Here is a 19,801-nt window from a genome sequence, read left to right as displayed (position 1 = left end):
CATTTCCCCCTGTGCACTGCATTTCCTCCATCTGTCCCTTGAGCACATACTTGAACTCTGTGTCTACACACACACACTCATTACTCTTTTTCTAAAGCATTTGAAAATAACCTGCAGACACGAGACTTCGTTTCCCCTATGTACTTGAGTGTGTATTTTCCTGAAACAAAACACTTACTTACCTATGGACCCAAGTCTGGAAATAAACACTACCATCGAATTTACACACTCTTTATTGTCCCAACTATTCTATTTTTCCTTTTTGTTTTTATTTTAAAACATCTTCAGTCTAGTCCAACCTGGAACAGTCTCCCAGTCTTTTCCTTTTATGTCCTTGACAATTTAAATACAGGCTTTACATTCTATAATATAACCTTTCAAGGGGGTTCATCTGATATTTCCGCATTAGCATACTCTGGCTATGCTTTCTTGGTAAGAATACAGCACAAATGTGTTGGCTCTTCTCAGAGCATCTCACCAGGGAGTACATTACGTTGACCTGTCCTACCATTGGTGAAGTGAACTTTGATCACTTATGTTGGTGTCTGCCAGGTTTATCATAAAAATCACCATTTTCACCTTGGTAGTTGATTAGTATTTTGTGGCGAAATATTTGGAGATAATGCCAATACCTGTTCTTCATTAAACTTCTACCCACAAACTCTAGCCTATGTTGGCACCTACTTGCTGAATCAACCACCAGTATGATGGTTGCCAAATAGTGTTTCTTCTATTGCCATTATTCCTCCTACATTTATTAGTTGGCTTATAAAGAAAGCTTTCCCTCCTCTTTGTATTTATTCACTTATTTATAACTGTACAAATTATTGGATTCACATTTTTAAGTCACTTATATTATGATGCTATTTTTATTTGTTTTGATCAAACTGTCTCAAATTTGGCCACTGGAACCTGTCCAAGGTGGTTCTTTTGACATGTTTCCATAATTCTTAGAACATTCTCTTATTGTCTGGTAGATATTTCTCCCCATCTCTGACTTGGAATAAGCTATCATCACTCCAGAGACCTCCTCCATTTTTGGTGGGAGGATAGTATTTAGTAATAACCTGGTAATTGGTGTGCTCAGTGCTACTGAGCTGTCAGTAGACAGATCCATAAAATACATACAAACACACACACAATGACCACTATAATTATTTCTGTGTAGTTAAAATGAGTATCATTCCAGTCCAACACTCCAGGTGGTTTTCTACCTTCCCCCCTTTCCATTTTTACAGATACCTTTTCTAACAGTGAGGAACCTGGCTTTCATCATCTTCAATACATTTACTTATCTGCTCAATGTTACCAGTATCTCAGCCATGCTAACCATCTCTTCCATTTGCCCCCAGCACTCTTGATGCAGGTTGGCACATCACCACAACACCTTTCTCATCCCTCACGGCAGGCCTATTCTGCCTCTTCAACGCTAGGAAGGGAAGGCAGAAGAGAAATATACAAAGTGCAAAGGGAGAAAGGAGAATGAGAGAGAGGAGTAGAAGGCCAAATGGATTGAATTTGAAATACTAAATCTATCCTTTGATTCCTCTAGTGAACATCATTTAGTCAAGATATATTGTCCTTTGATATGGCTGGAATTTTTTTAATTTTAGGATTTTGTATCTAAATTCATAAGATAGTGGTCTGTAACTTTACTCTCCTGAAATGTCTTAAAGGTTTTGGTATCAAAGTTGTACTGGCCTCATAAAGTGAATAGGAAAGTTCCTATCTTCCTATTTCTGGAAAAGTTTATAAAAGTTTGGTATTATGTCTTTTTTTAATATTTAGAACAAGTGCAGTGAAGCCATCTGTTCCTATGAGTTTTCTTTCTGGTAGATTTTTAAATATGACTCAGATTGTTTGCAGTTTGGGTAAGGTACAATCTACCTCTGGTATGACCTTGTGCTTTTATTGATAGCATGCTGTGTTTGCCAGGGGCCCATCCTCCTGGCAGTTCCTGAATTCTATTCATTTTTTTCTCAGTACTGAAAAAGAAAATCTACTTGTGTTTTTGAGATTAGATTTTCAAGTTCCTGCCCTGTGTCAGTATTCTCAAAATTTTGAGAAACTGGCTATGTGTTTGAAGCCTCTCATGTTTCAGAATTTTTCACTCCAGCCTTGACAGGCAAAGGTCACCATTCCCTGGCTTCTGGTCTCCCTGCACCCTAACCCCCCTTGCCCCACCAAGCTATAGCCCTCTGCCTGAGCCAAGCCCAATATTCAGGTTCCTCCCTGTAGCCAGAATTGGCAAGTGCTCCCAGGAAAAACAGCTATATTTTCCCATATACTTTCTGTCATTCACTCCCTTCCCGAATATTACCATTCTAGCCCTCTTTGCTTCTGCAATAGGTTGCAAGTAAATAGATGCTTTTTGTGAACTGCTTTTCTAGTTGTTCTTAGTGAGTGCACTGGTCTGCTGCAAACTACTGTATCTTACTCAGTAGTAAAATCTATTTGTGCTTTTTAAAGTTCCATACTTAACAATGTATATGTTTGTACATGAATGTTCTGCTTTTTAAAGAAACATGTTAAGTTGGTTGCAGTAAGTCACTTCACAGCAGGATGGCATCTGGCCAAACTGTTAAACACTGGTAAGGCAGAAACTACCTATATTTCATACCACTTCCACTACACCAGGTAGCTGCATTCAAGGAACCTGCATTGCCCCTTTGATCCACCATTTCAGGACAGGCCACTCAAAATTAGTCAGCCTCACAATTAATCAGAAATCCTGCTGGCAAGCTCCTGTCCTATGTATATCACCAAGACCAGGGTATCTCTCTCTACCTGGACATCAGAAAATCTTCTTGCAGGTGGGTCCCCTTGCTAAAAATCTTCCCTTGCTTTCCATATGCCTCAGCAATAAACATGTGAGTTGCTTATAACCCCCTGGTTCCAGCTGATATCCAGTACCTTAAAGTGGAAGGAATAGCACACCCAGCAATAGGCCAAATTGTATAAATGCTATGTCTAAATGCAAACATTCTCCACATTTCCTAAATGCTAGACACTTCAGTTCAAAATTTCTGATGTATGATAAGCTTAGGTTTAACTTAAAGCTTCTACCCACTTAAATTACTATCTGATATCCACTGAAATGCTACTTCAAACATTTCACACAAGTCCAATAAAACACCAACTCATAGTAAATACTTTCCTATAATTTGCTATATAGTTTGTGCCTTTTCTCTGGCCTGTGGATGAAGTCTTCTTTATGAATACTGATAGAGGTTTCTACCCTGTGTGATTTCTCTGATGTTTAGTGAGGTGTGGCTTTGGGCGGAAGGTTCCCTGTATTCATTCACCAATAGGTTTTCTGTACTCTGAGCTTTCTGATGCACTGTATGGTTCAAATTCCAGTAGAAAATTTTCCTATGTCCAGAATATCTTCATATTATTTTCTTCCCTCTGTAAGTTCTCTGCTGTATTACGAGAACTGACTTTAGACCAAAGATGTTCTCAAAATCTTAATAGATTTTTCTCCCTGCTTTGTGTTCTTTGTTATATAAACTCTTGACTTCATCCAGAGTGACTTCCCTCATTTATTATATTTATAGGGTTTCTTCCCAAATGTGTTCTCTGATGTACAGTAAGTTTTGACTTCACATAGAATGATTTCCTGCAAACATTACATTCATAGGGTTTCTCCCCTGTGTGTGTTCTATGATGTGCAGTGAGTTTTGACTTCACGCAGAATGACTTTCCACATTCATTACATTCATAGGGTTTCTGTCTTACATGAGTTCTCTGATGAACAATTAGGGCTGATTTCTGACGGAAGTTTTTCCCACATTCATTACATCCAAAAGGTTTCTCTCCTGTATGTCTCCTCTGATGTTCTGTGAAACCTGAGTAGTAGCAGAAAAATTTTCCACATTCAGTACATTCATAGGGCTTCTCGCCTGTATGAGTTCTCAAATGTTTAGTGAGCGTTGACTTCTCAGAGAAGGATTTCCTACATTCATTACATTCATAAGGTTTTTCTCCTGTGTGAGTTCTTTGATGTTTAATGAGGTCTGATTTTCTGAGAAAGGCCTTCCCACATTCATAGCATTCATAGGGCTTCTCCCCTGTGTGTGTTTTCTGATGTACAGTAAGGACTGACTTAAATGAGAAGGATTTTCCACATTCATGACATTCATATGGTTTCTCCCCTGTGTGTGTTCTATGATGTTGGGTGAGGGTTGACTTTTCACTGAAGGATTTTCCACATTCTTGACATTCATAAGGTTTCTCCCCTGTATGAATTCTCTGATGTTTAATGAGGTCTGAATTCTTGCAGAAAGTTTTCCCACATTCATGACATTCACAGGATTTTTCCCCAGTGTGGGTTCTCCGATGTCTTGTGTGGGCTGACTTCTTGTTGAAGGTTTTTCCACATTCATGACATTCATAGGGTTTTTCTCCTGTTTGTATGCTCTGTTGTATGCCAAAGACTAATTTTTCATTGAAAAAGTTTCCGCATTCATTATATCCAATAATACTGTCAATTGAGTGGCTTCTCTGAATTGGAATGAGATCTGACTTCTGGCTCAAAGGGTGAACATTATGTTCAAAGAGAATGGATTCCTCAAAGAAATTTTCTCCACATTCATTAAATTCATAATGATTCTCTTTTGGATGTGTTCTCTGATGAGCAAAGAGAGATGACATATCACAGAAGGTTTTTCTGTATTCAGTGTATTCACAGGTGTTCTGTCCTGTGTAAGGATTCTTATGTATAACAAAGAGTGAATTCTCTTGGAAAGCTTTCCTACATTCACTGTATTCAAAAGGTTGCTCCAAAATTTGAATTTTTTGATGCTGAACAGAGTCTTCATTAAGACAGAGGCCATTCCCATTTTTATTATATTCATAAAGTTTCTCTTCAGAGTGAATTCCTTCATGCTTTTCATCATGGAACCATTTTCTACCTTTGTTAAACTCATCAAACTTCTTTCTTGAATAGTTTCTACTGCTATTAATTAATTCTGAAATAAAGTGACAAGAAAGATTAGTTCACAAGGATATTTGGAGGAAATAGTTAGCATTAGGTTTCGGGGAGTTGATCAGTTTAGGTCTTATCTCTTCCATGCCTAGAATATGACAAGAGTGTATATGTCCAGTCTTCTCTCTCTTTTCCATTCTACCCAGCAGCAAGAAATCAATATTCTAAGAGCCCTAACTCATAAAGGAACAGTACTTCTTTTCTAGCTCTGATTCACGAGGAATAAAAATAAGCAACAAAAGAGCAAACTTGCCACAGATTCAGACTTTCAGCTCTATTGTAGGTATGGTACGTTCCCTTTACATCAGAGTTGGTCAGCAGTGGACCTCTCCTGACCATCAAACCCTGTTTCAATCCCTTCTGGCTTTCGCCCAGATTTCACCTTCGTATCAGTTTTCAATCCTGCTTTCATATCCATGTTTCAACATCTCTGTATACCATGAAAACCGTAAGGAATAAAATTCTAAACCTGGTCCTAGAAATTTCTTTTACCTTTACCTTATGATTATGTGTGGTTGTTTTTACTCCTCTACTATCTACAGTATTCTATATCCTTGAGTTTAATGTCCAAAAACTGACAGTATATATTTAAAAATTTACTTTATTGAAGTATAGTTGATTTACAATGTTGTTAGTTTCTGGTATACAGAAAAGTGACTCAGTTATTTTTATATATATATATATATATATATATATATATATATATATATATACATTTACATATTCATTTCCATTATCGTTAATTACAGGATATTAAATCTAGTTCCCTGTGCTGTACAGGAGGACCTTGTTGTTTATCCACTCTTATATATCCTAGTTTACATCTGCTAATCCCAAACACCCACTCCATCCCTCCCCCTTGGCAACCACCAGTCTGTACTCTATATCCGTGAGTCTATTTCTGTTTCATATGTAAGTTCGTTTGTGTCATATTTTATATTCCGCATATAAGTGATGTGGTATATGTCTTTCTCCTTCTGAATTATTTCACTTAGTATGATAATCTCTAGGTCCATCCATGTTGTTGCAAATGGTATTATTTCATTCTTTTTTTTATAGCTGAGTAAGATTCCATTGTATATATGTACCACATCTTCTTTATCCATTCCTTGGTCAGTGGACATTTAGGTTGCTTCCATGTCTTGGCTATTGTAAGTAGTGCTGCTATGAACATTGGGGTGCATGTATCTTAGAGTTTTGTCTGGATATATGCCTAGGAGTGGGATTGTGGGATCATATGTCAATTCTATTTTTAGTTTTTTGAGGAACCTCCACCTCCATAGAGTTCTCCATAGTGGCTGTATCAATTTACATTCCCACCAACAGTGTAGGAGGGTTCCGTTTTCTCCACACCCTCTACAGCATGTTATTTGTAGACATTTTAATGATGGCCACTCTGACCAGTGTGAGGTGGTACCTCATTGTAGTTTTGATTTGCGTTTCTCTAATAATTAGTGATGTTGAGCATCTTTTCATGTGCCTATTGACTATCATCATCTTTGTGTTCTTTGGAGCAACGTCTATTTAGGTCTTCTGCCCATTTTCTTGTTGTTGTTGAGTTGTATGAGCTGTTTGTATACTTGGGAAATTAAGCCCTTGAGAACTGACTATATATATATATATATATATATTTTTTTTTTTTTTTTTGTTTCGCAGGCCTCTCACTGTTGTGGCCATGGCTCATGGGCCCAGCCGCTCTGCGGCATGCAGGATCTTCCCGGATCAGGGCATGAACCCATGTCCCCTGCATCGGCAGGTGGACTCTCAACCACTGTGCCACCAGGGAAGCCCGACAATATATTTTTTTAAAGTATCACTGAGACAAACATATTTTTTAGCCATCATTTTACAAATCTAGAATGACTATATTTTTCTTTGGGTAAGCCCAGCTGTTAATCCCCTATAAATTGCTCATTTTCATCTACTGTCATCTACTCCTTGCTGTTCCCCTGGTTCTGTCTCCTCTGTGTTTATCCACCCACCTGTAGATGTAATGATGTATGGAACTCTTTCTTTGGTGTCCTGGTGTGTTGGGCAGAGGATTTCTTGAGTTACAGATGGTTGAAGGGGAGTGACAAAATGAATATCTCAAACTGCCATGATGCTGACATCATTCACAAGGGTAATTTTTAAAAAACAGCTTTGTGTTATTTTGTGGCTACTACATCAGAATATGTGTGTGATTTGCACATAGGGATAGTTATCAGAAATGTTCAAGTATTTGTGCAAACACCTGGTAGTGTAAGAAAGAGACCTCAGACTCTCAGTCTGTGAGGAGTTTTACCTATAGTGCTGTTATTCCACTAGAAAGAGGTGTGGAATTTTTTCCTAAATTTAGCTGAAATGATACATGATCTCGCCTCAGCCTGGAAGGCATTTAAATCAGCTTCAACTGACTGGCCAGAGTTGTATGGATGGCAAAATGTGCCACAGACTTCTTCCTTGCAGACCAAGGCAAAGTGTAGGCAAAATATTAGTATACCCTGCTGCACCTGGGTACAGCTGGGCCAGGCAAAAGGCTAAGAGAAGAATTTGAAGAGGAAACTATCCAGCTTTCTACCACAGACCTTCATTGTTAAAAGGCTAAAACAAAATGAGGAATAGCACACAGGTAGAAAAACCGGCCAGAAGTCACCTATGGAGAAGTAAAATGAGTAGCACTGTGGGACTCTGGAAAATAATGTTACTTTTCTACACAGTTAGGCCTTTGTGAGCAAATGTTAATGAAACTTGGAACCTAAGGTCAAAGAATGAGATTGGGAGAGTAATTATTAAGGGTAGAACTCTAGAGAGATTTACATTTCAGTGCAGGTGCTGAAACCTGGGAGCCCTGATGACATCCTAGGTGTGAAGCTGGAGACAGTGGTCTTTTTTTTCCCCTGAAGAAATTTATATACCAAAAGGTTAAAGAAAGAATTCAGGATCCTCCCCAAGGGAGCAAAGGTTTTTCTTTCTCCTTTTAAAAGAGTGGGACAGCTACCTCTCCCTTCTACAGGAGCAAGCCCAGATTCATTTTATCAGTGTTCTTCACCTGCAATACCAACTTTGTGTGTATGTGTAGGACACCTAGCTTCTGTCTCACTGCACCAAGAGTAAGATATTAAGGTACATTGGAACTACACAGTTGTTATTTGGTTTTAAGTAAATAATATTTCACCATGTGTTCTGTTCCAGAAACTACATGTATTGTATTTATGATATTAATCAAGGTAAAAAATTTAACTCTGAAATTTTAAATCTCCATAAAAATAACTTCAGACTGAAATGGCTTTTTGAATTTGCAAATAAATAACACAATCTTGAAAAATCATCATGAAACAATGCTCAACTCATCTTACGAAAATAGGACAGTCTTCAACCCCAAACCTGGAAAGATTACAGCAAAGGATAGCTACTGAATACATTCTGATCAAGGAGGATGTATTTCAGAAATATGAAATTGGTTTAATCAAGACTACTCACCAGTACTAACAGAGTAAGTAGGAGAAGCCATATGATTTATCTCATACAGAGATAGCATTTGACAAAACTGAATTCATGTTTTTTTTTAAAAACTCGAGGAATAGAAGAGAACTTCCTTAAAATGATAAAGGGAATTTACAGAAATCCTTAACATCAAAATTAATGGTAACATACTGAACAGTATCTCCCTGAGGTCAGAACTTCTGTACGACACTCTACTGGCTAGGAATGCCAGTACAAAAGGCAAAAAAGAGTGTATTCACAAAACAACTACCAGAAAAAGTGAATTCATCAGCAAGGTTGCAGGATACAAGGTAAATGTGCAAACATAAAGTTTTTCTATATACTGTTTTTTCTATAATTGTTTAATGCTAGTATAAAGACAAAAATATAAAATATTTAGGAATATATTTAAAGAAAAATCAGCAAAACTGCTCAGCTGAGAATTTAAAGACCTAAGTAGAGGTATACCATGGTCAAGATGTCAGTTCTCCCCCAAATGAGTGATGCAATCCCAAATAACATCCTAACAGGTGTGTCTGTATTTGTGGAAATTAAATTTTAGAATCACCTTGTTAATGAAAATACAAAAGACCTATAACAGTATAGAATTGTCCAGAATGTCTAAAAACATAGATATCATTTTAATACATTCTGTAGACTAAAGATGTTCTTGGCAACATTCATGCTGTAGAATACCCAAGAATCTTGAAGAAAACAGCAAACCTAGAAGGTTAACTCTGCCAGATGTCAAGACTTATAATAAAAGACAGTGTGGTATTGTCATAAAGATGGATAAATCAGTCAATGGAACAGTAAAGAAAGCCCAGAAACATACATATATGATCACCTGATAGATGACAAAGATAAAACTGCAATTCACATGTAAGGCCGGATGCTATAAAACTCTTAGAGGAAAACATAGGCAGAACATGCTCTGACATAAATCACAGCAAGATCTTTTTTGATACATCTCCTAGAGTAATGAAAATAATAAATAAACAGGACCTAATGAAACTTAAAAGCTTTTGCACAGCAAAGGAAACCTGTAAACAAGACCAAAAGACAACCCTCAGAATGGGAGAAAGTATTTGCAAACGAAGCAACTGACAAAGGATTAATCTCCAAAATTTACAAGCAGCTCATGCAGCTCAATATCAAAAAAAAACAAACAACCCAATCCAAAAAATGGGCAGAAGACCTAAATAGACATCTCTCCAAAGAAGATATACAGATTGCCAACAAACACATGAAAGGATGCTTAACATCACTAACCATTAGAGAAATGCAAATCAAAAACCACAATGAGGTATCACCTCACACTGGTCAGAGTGGCTATCAATCATCAAAAAAATCTAGAAACAATAAATGCTGGAGAGTGTGTGGAGAAAAGGGAACCCTCTTGCACTGTTGGTGAAAATGTAAATTGATACAGCCACTATGGAGAACAGTATGGAGGTTCCTTAAAAAACTACAAATAGAACTACCCTACAACCCAGCAGTCCCACTACTGGGCATATACTTAGAGAAAACCATACTTCAAAAAGATACACACACACACACCCTGCCCTGGCCATGTTCATAGCAGTACTATTTACAATACCCAACAGATGGAAGCAACATAAACATCCATCAACAGAGGAATGGATAAAGAAGATGTGGTACATATATATACCATGGAATATTAGCCATAAAAAGGAATGAAATAATGCCATTTGCAGCAACATGGATGGACCTAGAGGTTATCATATACTAAGCCAAGTAAGTCAGAAGGAGAAAGACAAATATCGTATGATATCACTTACATGTGGAATCTAATTTTACCATGAAATGGATGAACTTATTTGCAGAACAGAAAGAGTTTCACAGATCTCGACATCAAACCTATGGTTACCAAAGGGGAAATATGGGGGCAAGTGATAAATTAGGAGATTGGGATTGACATGTACACACTACTATGTAGATAATAAGGACCTACCTTACAGCACAAGGAACTCTACTCAATATTCTGTAATAAGCTATATGGGAAAAGAATCCGAAAAAGAATGGATACATATGTATATTTAAAACTGATTCACTTTGCTGTATACCTGAAACTAACACAACATTGTTAATCAACTATACTCCAATAAAAAATTAAAAAAACCTCAGCTATTGGCTTCCAGCCCACCTGATGTGAAATTATTCCTCTTCATACTCCGTGCCTGGCCCCAGATCCCCTCTGTTCCACAATTTGTATGTGGATGAAAAGATGATGGTATTTTAGAGTACGAAGTATCCCTGCAGTGAAGTAGAAAATGCAACACGTTCTTCAGCTCAAAAGGAACAGTTCTTACTTCCTGGGGAATTCTGGAAATCATTCTTTGTATTTTTAAAAGCTGGAGAAACATTTTTTTAACAGTTTCACTTAGCTCCACCATGTGAAAAGAGGTAATAAGTAATTGGGGCCCATGCCCACCTCACCATCTTATATGATTATCATACAAGCACTCTTAGGCTGCCCAAACATAGAAACGTCAACTGTTTAAAACTGCCCAGCTCTACAGCAAACCTCCAACATTGGGGAACACAGTGTGTTAACGCTGGATGTCTGAGTGAACTCGCTTCATTCTCTAAGGGTCCTGTCTGTCATGGTTATCTCTTCATGCACAAACTTGGGTTCTAGTTACATAGTCGTAAAAAAAAAGGAAATAAAAGGTGAATTGCAAAAAAAAAAAAAAAAAACCCACCACAATTCAGTGGAAGGAAGGACAGTATTTTTAATAAGCTTCTGTTTATCAGAAGATATCATTAGGAAAGTGATGATGTAACTGAGAAGCTACTTTTCAATACATGAAATTTGACAAAAGATTCATACCCAGAATATATTGTTAAACATTTCTAAATCAGTAAGAGACCAACAACCTAGTAATATAAAAAAAATAAATGATCTGAATAATCACTTCACTAAAGGAGATATCCAAATAAGCAACAAACATATGAAAAGATGCTCAACATCATTAGTCATCAGAGAAATGGAAATTAAAACTTAGTAACACACCACAATGACTAGAATGGATAAAATTAATTAGACTATCAAGTTCTCAGAAGGATGTACTGTAACTGGAACTCTTACATAGCTGGTGGAAAACAGTTTAAATATTACTAAAACTAAGTATATTTCTGGCTCTACATCTAACAAAAATAAGAGTTTAGGTCCTCCAAAAGACATACACAAGAATACTTACAGAAGAGGAAATCAAGATGGCAGCGGTAGAGGACACTTAGCTCACCTTCCCCCAGGAACCATCTAGTTTGCAGCAGGTCTCACTGAAAACAATCTGGAGACTGGCAGAAAGACTCTTACACAACTAAGGCTATAAAAAAGATTCATAGATTTGGGAAGGAAGGGAAGAGAAACAATCAGTTCAGGACCTGTGCCCCTAGGAGGGGACACAGAAGAGGAGGGTCAAAGATCCTCCCGGGGTGGGGCGGGGAAGCAGTTCCAACCCCTTATTGGGCAGCCTAGCCCTGGGGTCCGACACCAGGAAGATAAGTCCTCTTGGCTGGTATGAAGACCAGTGGGACCTGCGGTGTGGGGAGGTGTGAGAAACTTGGACTCCGCTCTTGAAGTGCACACACTTGCTTGCTCAGGGGACAGGCAGAGGAAGCAGACTGAGACTGCAGAATTTGGGCTGGTTCCTGCAACTGACCCAGCACGTGCCCCAGCCCACACAAAGCACCCGCTCCAGCCCTTCTTGCTCCACAGTGCAGCTCCCCACTAGGGCAAAGGCTGTTGCTACTGAGGAGCCTACGCAGTTTGGGGCACGGAGCTAGGTTGGACCTGACACTACGTCTGAATGGTATGAGGGGGGGCCACTACCAGTGCAGGGAGGGGCAGCAGATCAGGAGTGTTCTAGAACACTGACTTTTGTGCCAGGACAAGTCAGTGTTCTGGCTCGCACTGGGCACACACGCCAGTCCCTCTTGCTCCAACCACTGCTGCCTTCTGGGGAATGGAACCAGCTCTGACCCAACCCTCCAGGCTTCTGCTCCACTAACTTAAGACCTGACACCGGCCCTGGCCCTGGTAGGCAGTGTCGACCACTGAGCATAGGAGGAGCCCTGGCTGACACCTGGCTTCTAGCCCCTCCACCTCCAGCCCTAGCCCTCAGCAAGGTGTAGGTGCCAGAATACCCTGGGGGGAGATACTCCCACCAAATCCACTGGGCACACATAGACCATATAGGGACCCACCCAAGGACACCAATCCAAGACCAGGATAGGTAACTGTTTCCCCTAATTTCACAAAGACAGAGAAAGTTAAGAAAAATGAGAAGACAAAGGAATTTGTTTCAAACAAAAGAACAAGAAGAAAACCCTAACAAAATCAACTAATGAAACAGATATAATTTACTAAAGATTGTAAAGCATTAGTAATAAGCATGATAACTGAACTAGTGAAAAGAATATATGAACACAGTAAGAATTTTAACAAGGAACTAGAAAACAGAAAAAAAACACTTGGAGGTGAAAAACACAATTAGTGAAATGAAAAATACACTAGATGGAATTAACAGCAGAATAGGTGATATAGAAGGATGCAGAAGTGATCTGGAAGATAAAATAATGGAAATCTAATCAGATTAGCAAAACGAAAAACTTAAAAAAAGAAGGATAGTTTATAAAGGACCACTGGGACAACATCAAGCATACTAATGCTCTCATTATAGGGGTACCAGAAGGAGAAGAAATAAAAAACAGGTAGAAAACATATTTGATGAAATTATGGCTCAAAACCCTGAACCTAAAGAATAGATATTCAGGTCCAGGAAGCACAGAGGGTCCCAAACAAGAAAAACCCAGAGACTTACACCAAGACATATCATAATTAAAATGGCAAACATTAAAGATAAAGAGAATTCTAAAGGCAGCAAGAAAGAGTCACGTATAAGAAACCCCAATAAGGGTATCAGCTGATGTGTCTGCAGAAATTTTTCAGGCCAGAAGGGAGTGGCATGAGATATTTAAAGTGTTAAAAGGGAAAACCTTCCAACATAGGATACTCCACCCAGCAAGATTATCATTCAGAATTGAAGAGATAAAGAACTTCTCAGACAAGCAAAAACTATAACAGTCATCAATACTAAACTGACCTTATAAGAAGTGTTAAAGGATCTTCCTTAAGTGAAAAAAGGTGGGAGGAAGGTACAACAAGAAATAAGAAACTATAGGATGGAGAAAATCCCACCAGAAAAGGCAAAAATGTAGTAAAGGCTGTAGATCAACCACTAAAATAAGCTACTGTGAAAGTTAAAAGACAACATTTGTAAAATAAACTGTAACTACAATAAACAGTTAAGAGATAGACATGAAGATGTAAAATATGTTAAAAACCAAAACGTGGGGGAATGTAGATCTTCTAGAATGTGCCTGAATTTAAATGACTATAAGTTTAAAATAAATACAGTTCTAGGTCAACATATATGAACCACATGGTAACTACAAATCAAAAACCCACAATAGTTTGTTTTTCTAATAAAACTCCCAGCAAACAAAGGTCCAGGACTGGGTGGCTCACAGGGGAATTCTACCAAACACATAACAAACTACTAATACCTACCCTTCTCAAACTATTTGAAAAAACTGAAGAGAATGGAACACTCCCAAATTCAGTCTACAAGGTGACAATTACCCTGATACCAAAACCAGACACAAGTACAGACCAATATCTCTGAGGAAAATAGATACAGAAATCCTCAATAAAACATTAGCAAACCAAATTCAACATTATATAAAAAGGATCATATGCCATGATCAAGTGGGTAGATTTATTCAAGGGATGCAAGGATGGATCAATATCCACAAATCAATGTGATACACCACATTAATGAAAGAAAAAATGCTTTTTCTAGACACAGAAAAAGCATTTGACCAAACTCAACATTCATTCACGATAAAAACTCGCATCACAGTGGGTATAGAGGGAGCATATCTCAACATAATAAAGGCCATTTATGACAAACCCATAGCCAACATCACACTCAACGGTGAAAAGCTGAAAGCCTTCCTGTTATTTCCAGGAACAAGACAAAGATGCAGACCATCGCCACTTCTATTTAAACACGGTATCAGAAGTCCTATCCACAGCAATCACAGACACAAAGAAAAAATAAAAGGTATCCAAATTGGAAGGGAAGAGGTATAACTGTCACTATTTGCAGATAATGCTCCTGGGTATATATCTGGAGAAAACGAAAACACTAATTTTAAAGGATACATGCACCCCAATGTTCACAGCAGCATTTACAATAGCCAAGACACGGAAGCAACATAGGTGCCCATTGACAGACAACTGGATAAAGAAAATTATATACACACACACACATATATATACACACACACAGCAGAAGAGTACTCAGTCATAAAAAAAAATAAATTCTGTCATTTGCAGGAATGTGGATGGACCTAGAGGATATCATGCTTAGTGAAATAAGCCAGAAAAAGACAAATACTGTATGATATCAATTACATATAGAATCTAAAAAGATAATGCAAATGTATGTATATGCAAAACAGAAACAGACTCACAGATACAGAAAAAAAACATGGTTACTGAAGGGGAGACTGAAGGTGGAGGGACAAATTAGGTGTTTGGTTTAACAGATACAAACTACTATGTATAAAATAGATATGCAACAAGGATATATTGTACAGCACAGGGAATTATAGCCATTATCTTGTAATAACTTATAATGGAGTATAATCTGCAAAAATACTGAATCATTGTTGTATACCTGAAACTAATGTAATATTGTAAATCAACTATACTTCAATTAAAAAATGTAACACCATTTTTCAAAAACCCCCAAATTCAAAATAAATGTATTTTAAAACAAGTATGTTTCAAATATGTACCCCAATTATATTTCAATAATAGAATGGACAGATAAATTCTGGGATAGTCACAATGGAACACTGCACAGCAATATAAAGCAATAAACAAACTACTAATGTACATGACATATATATCTCACAGACATAGTACTGATCCAAAGGCGGCAGACACCACACACACACACACACACACACACACACACACACACACACACACACACACACAGTATATATACACATTTACATATTGTGTGTATGTATATACATAGTGCACATATATACATAGTACCTACTGTATGACTACAGTTATCTGAAGTGAAAAACAGGCAAACTTGATCTATGATAATAGAAGGGGGAGATGTTATTTACTGGGAGGAGGACACCAGGGAGCCTTCTGGGGTGCTAAAAAAATGTTCCATATGTTCACCTTGACAATGGCTATATGGGTGTATGCATATACAAAACTTTATTTACTTGAACACTTAAACATCTGTAAAAAAAAAAAAAAGGATACCATTTGTGTATAAGAGTGACACTGGGGAGACACTGCACGATTCAATGACACTGGATATTTGAGTCATGTTAACATGCTACTTCCAAAGGTCCAGAGCCACTAAAACATGATTCCTGAAGACCATTTCAATGGCCTTAATCTCTGAACTACCCCTTTGTGATCTGGTTTCCTCCTAAACTGGCTCATACTCCCGGACTCACCTGGGACACTCTGGCTTGGGGACTCTTCCTCCAATATCCATGGCTCCTCTCCTTGCTCCAACTTGAGGATCACTTCCGGTTTAGGGATGCAAAACCCTGTGAATGAGAATTATATGACATGAGACAAATTGGATGAATGTCAGGGTCTTTGATACACTGTTCTCAAAGAGTATACAATAAAAGAAAAGCTCATCTCATCCTGTTATGGGGCAGAGGACAACACATTCTTTCTGGTACCCAAAAGGGATAAATTGTCCTTGGCCTGTAAATCCCAAACCTAAATATTATTATATACTACAAAAATTCCACAGGTTTCTGTAAATAAGAAAGGACATGTATACTGGGGGTCTACATGGGAAATAAGCGCTACCTACCTACTGAGATGAGGTGGCTGTAGTTCTCCAGCATCACATCCCTGTACAGCATCCTCTGAGCAGGGTCCAGGTGCTGCCACTCCTCCTGGGTGAAGCCCACAGTCACATCCCTGAATGACAGTGATCCCTAGAAAAACACACTTCTGCTCAATCTGCAGTGGTCAGAGTCAGGTGATGTGGAAAAAGAATTTTAAAGACTAATTCTTACCATTTTTCCTGGTGAAAATTGACCAGAACATGTTACAAAGGACCTCTACTATATAGCTTGTTTTGTGTTACACTTTGTGATTAAACAAGAAACCATAGTAGAAATACCATTGGTGGATTAATTTATTACTTAATGGAAAAATATCTGCATGCCTTTATGTGCCTAAAAGTGTCCTAGTTTTTGAGAATTCCAAGTTGAAAAATATACTCTTCCTGGCCTCAAAGAGCTTATTCTCATAAGGAAAGATATAAAGATATACCTATCATAGGACTTAAAGGACCCATATCACAAATATGTACAATGCAGACAGGTCATAAAGGGGTTCTGTGCAAGTTCATGTGAGAGTATCAGCACCCTGGATTTCACTGAGCAGATAAAACTTTCAGTGCTTAAATATAAATAGTAGTTTCTTTGCAAATATGTGGCAAAACTGCAAGAAATGTTAAGAAGACCTGAAAAAACATGTGGCAAGTCAATGGACTGTACAACAGGACAGGAGAGCAGGTCTGAACCTGTGATGAGATAGAGGCTGCAGAGGCAGGGGCAAAAGGTTCAGGGGAGGAAACTAGGGAATATATTTGGCTTAAATTCTGTTGGTGATCTCCAAATATTTCATCACTCATCTAATCCATAAAATTCTTGAGGAACCACCAGTTTTATTTATATTTATCTATAAATTAAATACTGTCAATTCACATATGAGGAGAGCTTAATTCTGTTCTTTTCAGATAAAAATATAAATAAGCTAATATTTTCTTCCCATGCCCTAAAGGACTGACAGTATATGATGTATGCAGAATTATCTTGCACACTCCCTTAGGGCACAGTCTCTCTCTCTTCCCCCATCTCCACTCACCCTAGGTCATTGCTGTGAACAGCATGAAGCCAATAGTGAAATGGAAATACACACTTCCGTCCTAGTTATATAAACTAATTGTTGCCGAGGAAGCAATGATCCCAAAGTTGGTTTGTTGTTTTTTTTTTTCAAGTGAATCATTTAATGTGTGAGGCTCAGTTTGATATTACCATAAGTATTAACAGAAGAAAATGGGAAAGTATAAACATTTCCCCTTCTATCAAAAATGGGTTTGATGCCAGGATAAACTAGCCTGTTGATTTAACACAGCTGATTAAAAAGGCTAGAGAATCTGGAAGTAAAAAATGTACTTGGAAGCAATGTCCTCTGAGGCTTCATTCTCCTGAGGGCAACAAAATGCTGAAAAATTTAACTGGCTCAAAAATTATATTGAGAGATCAAAAAGAAGAGCTAGTCACAGCTTGGGAAAAAAATTTGGAGAACAGATGACACTAAATGTAGTTAGATTAATAATTCTAAAGTTTCCCTGGAGTTATAATATAGCACTCTGAGCTAACCAAAGGGGCTATGAACTCATGCTCCTTTGAACAGAGTGGTCCTAAATGATAGATTCTGGAGTGCACCCAGCTGTATTTTCAAGTATAATTCTAGTATTTGTACCTAGCAATACAGAAGAAAAAGCAGCAGGGAGGAAGTGTCAAGTATATAGGACATGAAAGGATTTGGCAGCCCTAGAATTCCCAGTTTGAATCTTTGTCATCAGGAAAATCCCATTCCAGCTCAGTCCAAGGTGAGGCTGGAGGTGGTGCTGTGGATGGCCTGTGACAAGCAGGAGGCAACAGTGTACATGCTAAACTCTGGCTTTCTTCCTTCATCTGCTAAAGAAACTCAAAATAAGGCTGTATGAAGAAAACGTGGGATAATACACTGCTTGCTGATGGCCTTTTCTCAGGGTCTTGTTGCAGACAGAGCTGTACCAAGCTAAGGAAGACAGGAGAGAATGTTTTTGAGGGCAGTGTTTGCAATCTGTCACTATTTACTGTGCGAGTTCCACTGGAGACGTGTACACTTTCTCCAATCCCAGAGTCTACACCTGATCGGGAACTTTTCATTCTGGATTCTGATTGAGGGAAAATACTGATATCCAGTGGGCTCTAAGGAGGACCTTTCTGTAACAACATCTGAGTCCTGTGCATGTCCTGGAAAGGTACCTGCCCACTAGCCAATTCACATGCTGTAATCCCAACGCTGTAAATATCTGTGCTGGATTGCCTCTATTAAGAGGGGAGTCGCCTATATTATTAGCAGAGATGCTAAACAGGGAACTTGCTGAGCAAAGGGAGAGAGGAAGAGTTACTCCCAGAGGATCTGCATGATCTGCCTTGGAGGTTCTGGAAACCTCTTGTCAAGTCTGGGGAAACAGGAGGAAGAGCAGGGTAGATGCACAGTGACAATGAAACAGATGCTAGACATACAGTATGCCAGATATCTTCAGAACATGGAAGTAGAAATATCAACTGGAAGTTTGGATAGCTGAATCTGGAATTTAGAAGTGTAGTATGAAAATAAGGATTTGGGTGAAAATTGCAACTCTGTCACTGGAGTCACCAGAGTGAATCAGATGGTCACAGAGGAGACAAATTGAGGAAAGAAAAAATACCAGCACAGAATTTAAGGGATCACCAATATTTGAGAGGCTGGCAGAAAAAAGAAAAATAGGCTTTGAAGGCTGAGAAGAAATTTTCTGAAATGTAAGAACAGAACCAGATGACAAGAGAATAGTGGGAAATAATAACACAGTTTCACAAATAACTGACACTTCCAATTAAAGATGGTGGACTTAAAACACACATCTATCTCTGATGCCTCCAACAATATAAGTGGAAGAAACAATAAAACAAAAGTAAAACAAACAAATGTGCCAATAACAGAATACACCAGAAAGACAATTTTGTGCAACTTCTGGATGATATAAGTGGATTGTATCAGACAAAAGAAACTAGAAGCATGGTACCTACAATTTATACAAGCACAGAAGTGGGCAGAAGCAGCGGCTTCCAGCCACAGCCAGAGACTACCAATCTCTAAGCCCTCCAACCAGGGCCAGGGGTCAGCATAGGTGCTAAGATGAATGACTGGTAAAGTAACTCACTGACAAAGTAACTGACTCCTAGGGCACCTTGGTGGACCTCCACTCTGTGGAGATCCAGCAGTTAATGAAAACCAAAGCTGAAGTGCAGCCATTCTATAAAGTCAGGACACTTTTTTTTTGAAAACATATCTATATACAGTTGGCCCTCCATATGCACAGGTTCCACATCCACAGATTCAACCAACCACAGAATTAAAATATTTTGGGGAAG

At 38.3% G+C, this 19,801-nt stretch overlaps 1 protein-coding gene across 5 annotated transcripts in view; it reads right to left on the bottom strand.

Annotated features, from left to right (window-relative positions):
- Nucleotides 1-911: 911 nt before the first annotated feature.
- The window catches only part of ZNF33B (zinc finger protein 33B), a 97,723-nt gene continuing 78,833 nt past the window's right edge, over nucleotides 912-19,801 (bottom strand). For 4 of the 5 annotated variants that reach the window (XM_027091911.1, XM_027091913.1, XM_027091914.1 and 1 more), the window contains 3 exons: nucleotides 16,414-16,540; nucleotides 16,040-16,135; nucleotides 912-4,970 (listed from right to left, as the gene is read on the bottom strand). In XM_027091911.1, the coding sequence (XP_026947712.1) occupies nucleotides 3,520-4,970; nucleotides 16,040-16,135; nucleotides 16,414-16,540 (1,674 nt within the window). In that variant the 3' untranslated portion in view covers nucleotides 912-3,519. The remainder of the gene's footprint in view (nucleotides 4,971-16,039; nucleotides 16,136-16,413; nucleotides 16,541-19,801) is intronic. The other variant, XM_027091923.1, reaches the window with a different exon arrangement.

This window comes from Aethalodelphis obliquidens, unplaced genomic scaffold (genome assembly GCF_003676395.1).
Source record: "Aethalodelphis obliquidens isolate GAN/ISIS:26980383/991018 unplaced genomic scaffold, ASM367639v1 scaffold73, whole genome shotgun sequence".
Classification (NCBI taxonomy): domain Eukaryota; kingdom Metazoa; phylum Chordata; class Mammalia; order Artiodactyla; family Delphinidae; genus Aethalodelphis; species Aethalodelphis obliquidens.
The sequence above is the reverse complement of the archived record's forward strand: the minus strand, read 5'-3'. Positions and strand labels throughout refer to the sequence as shown.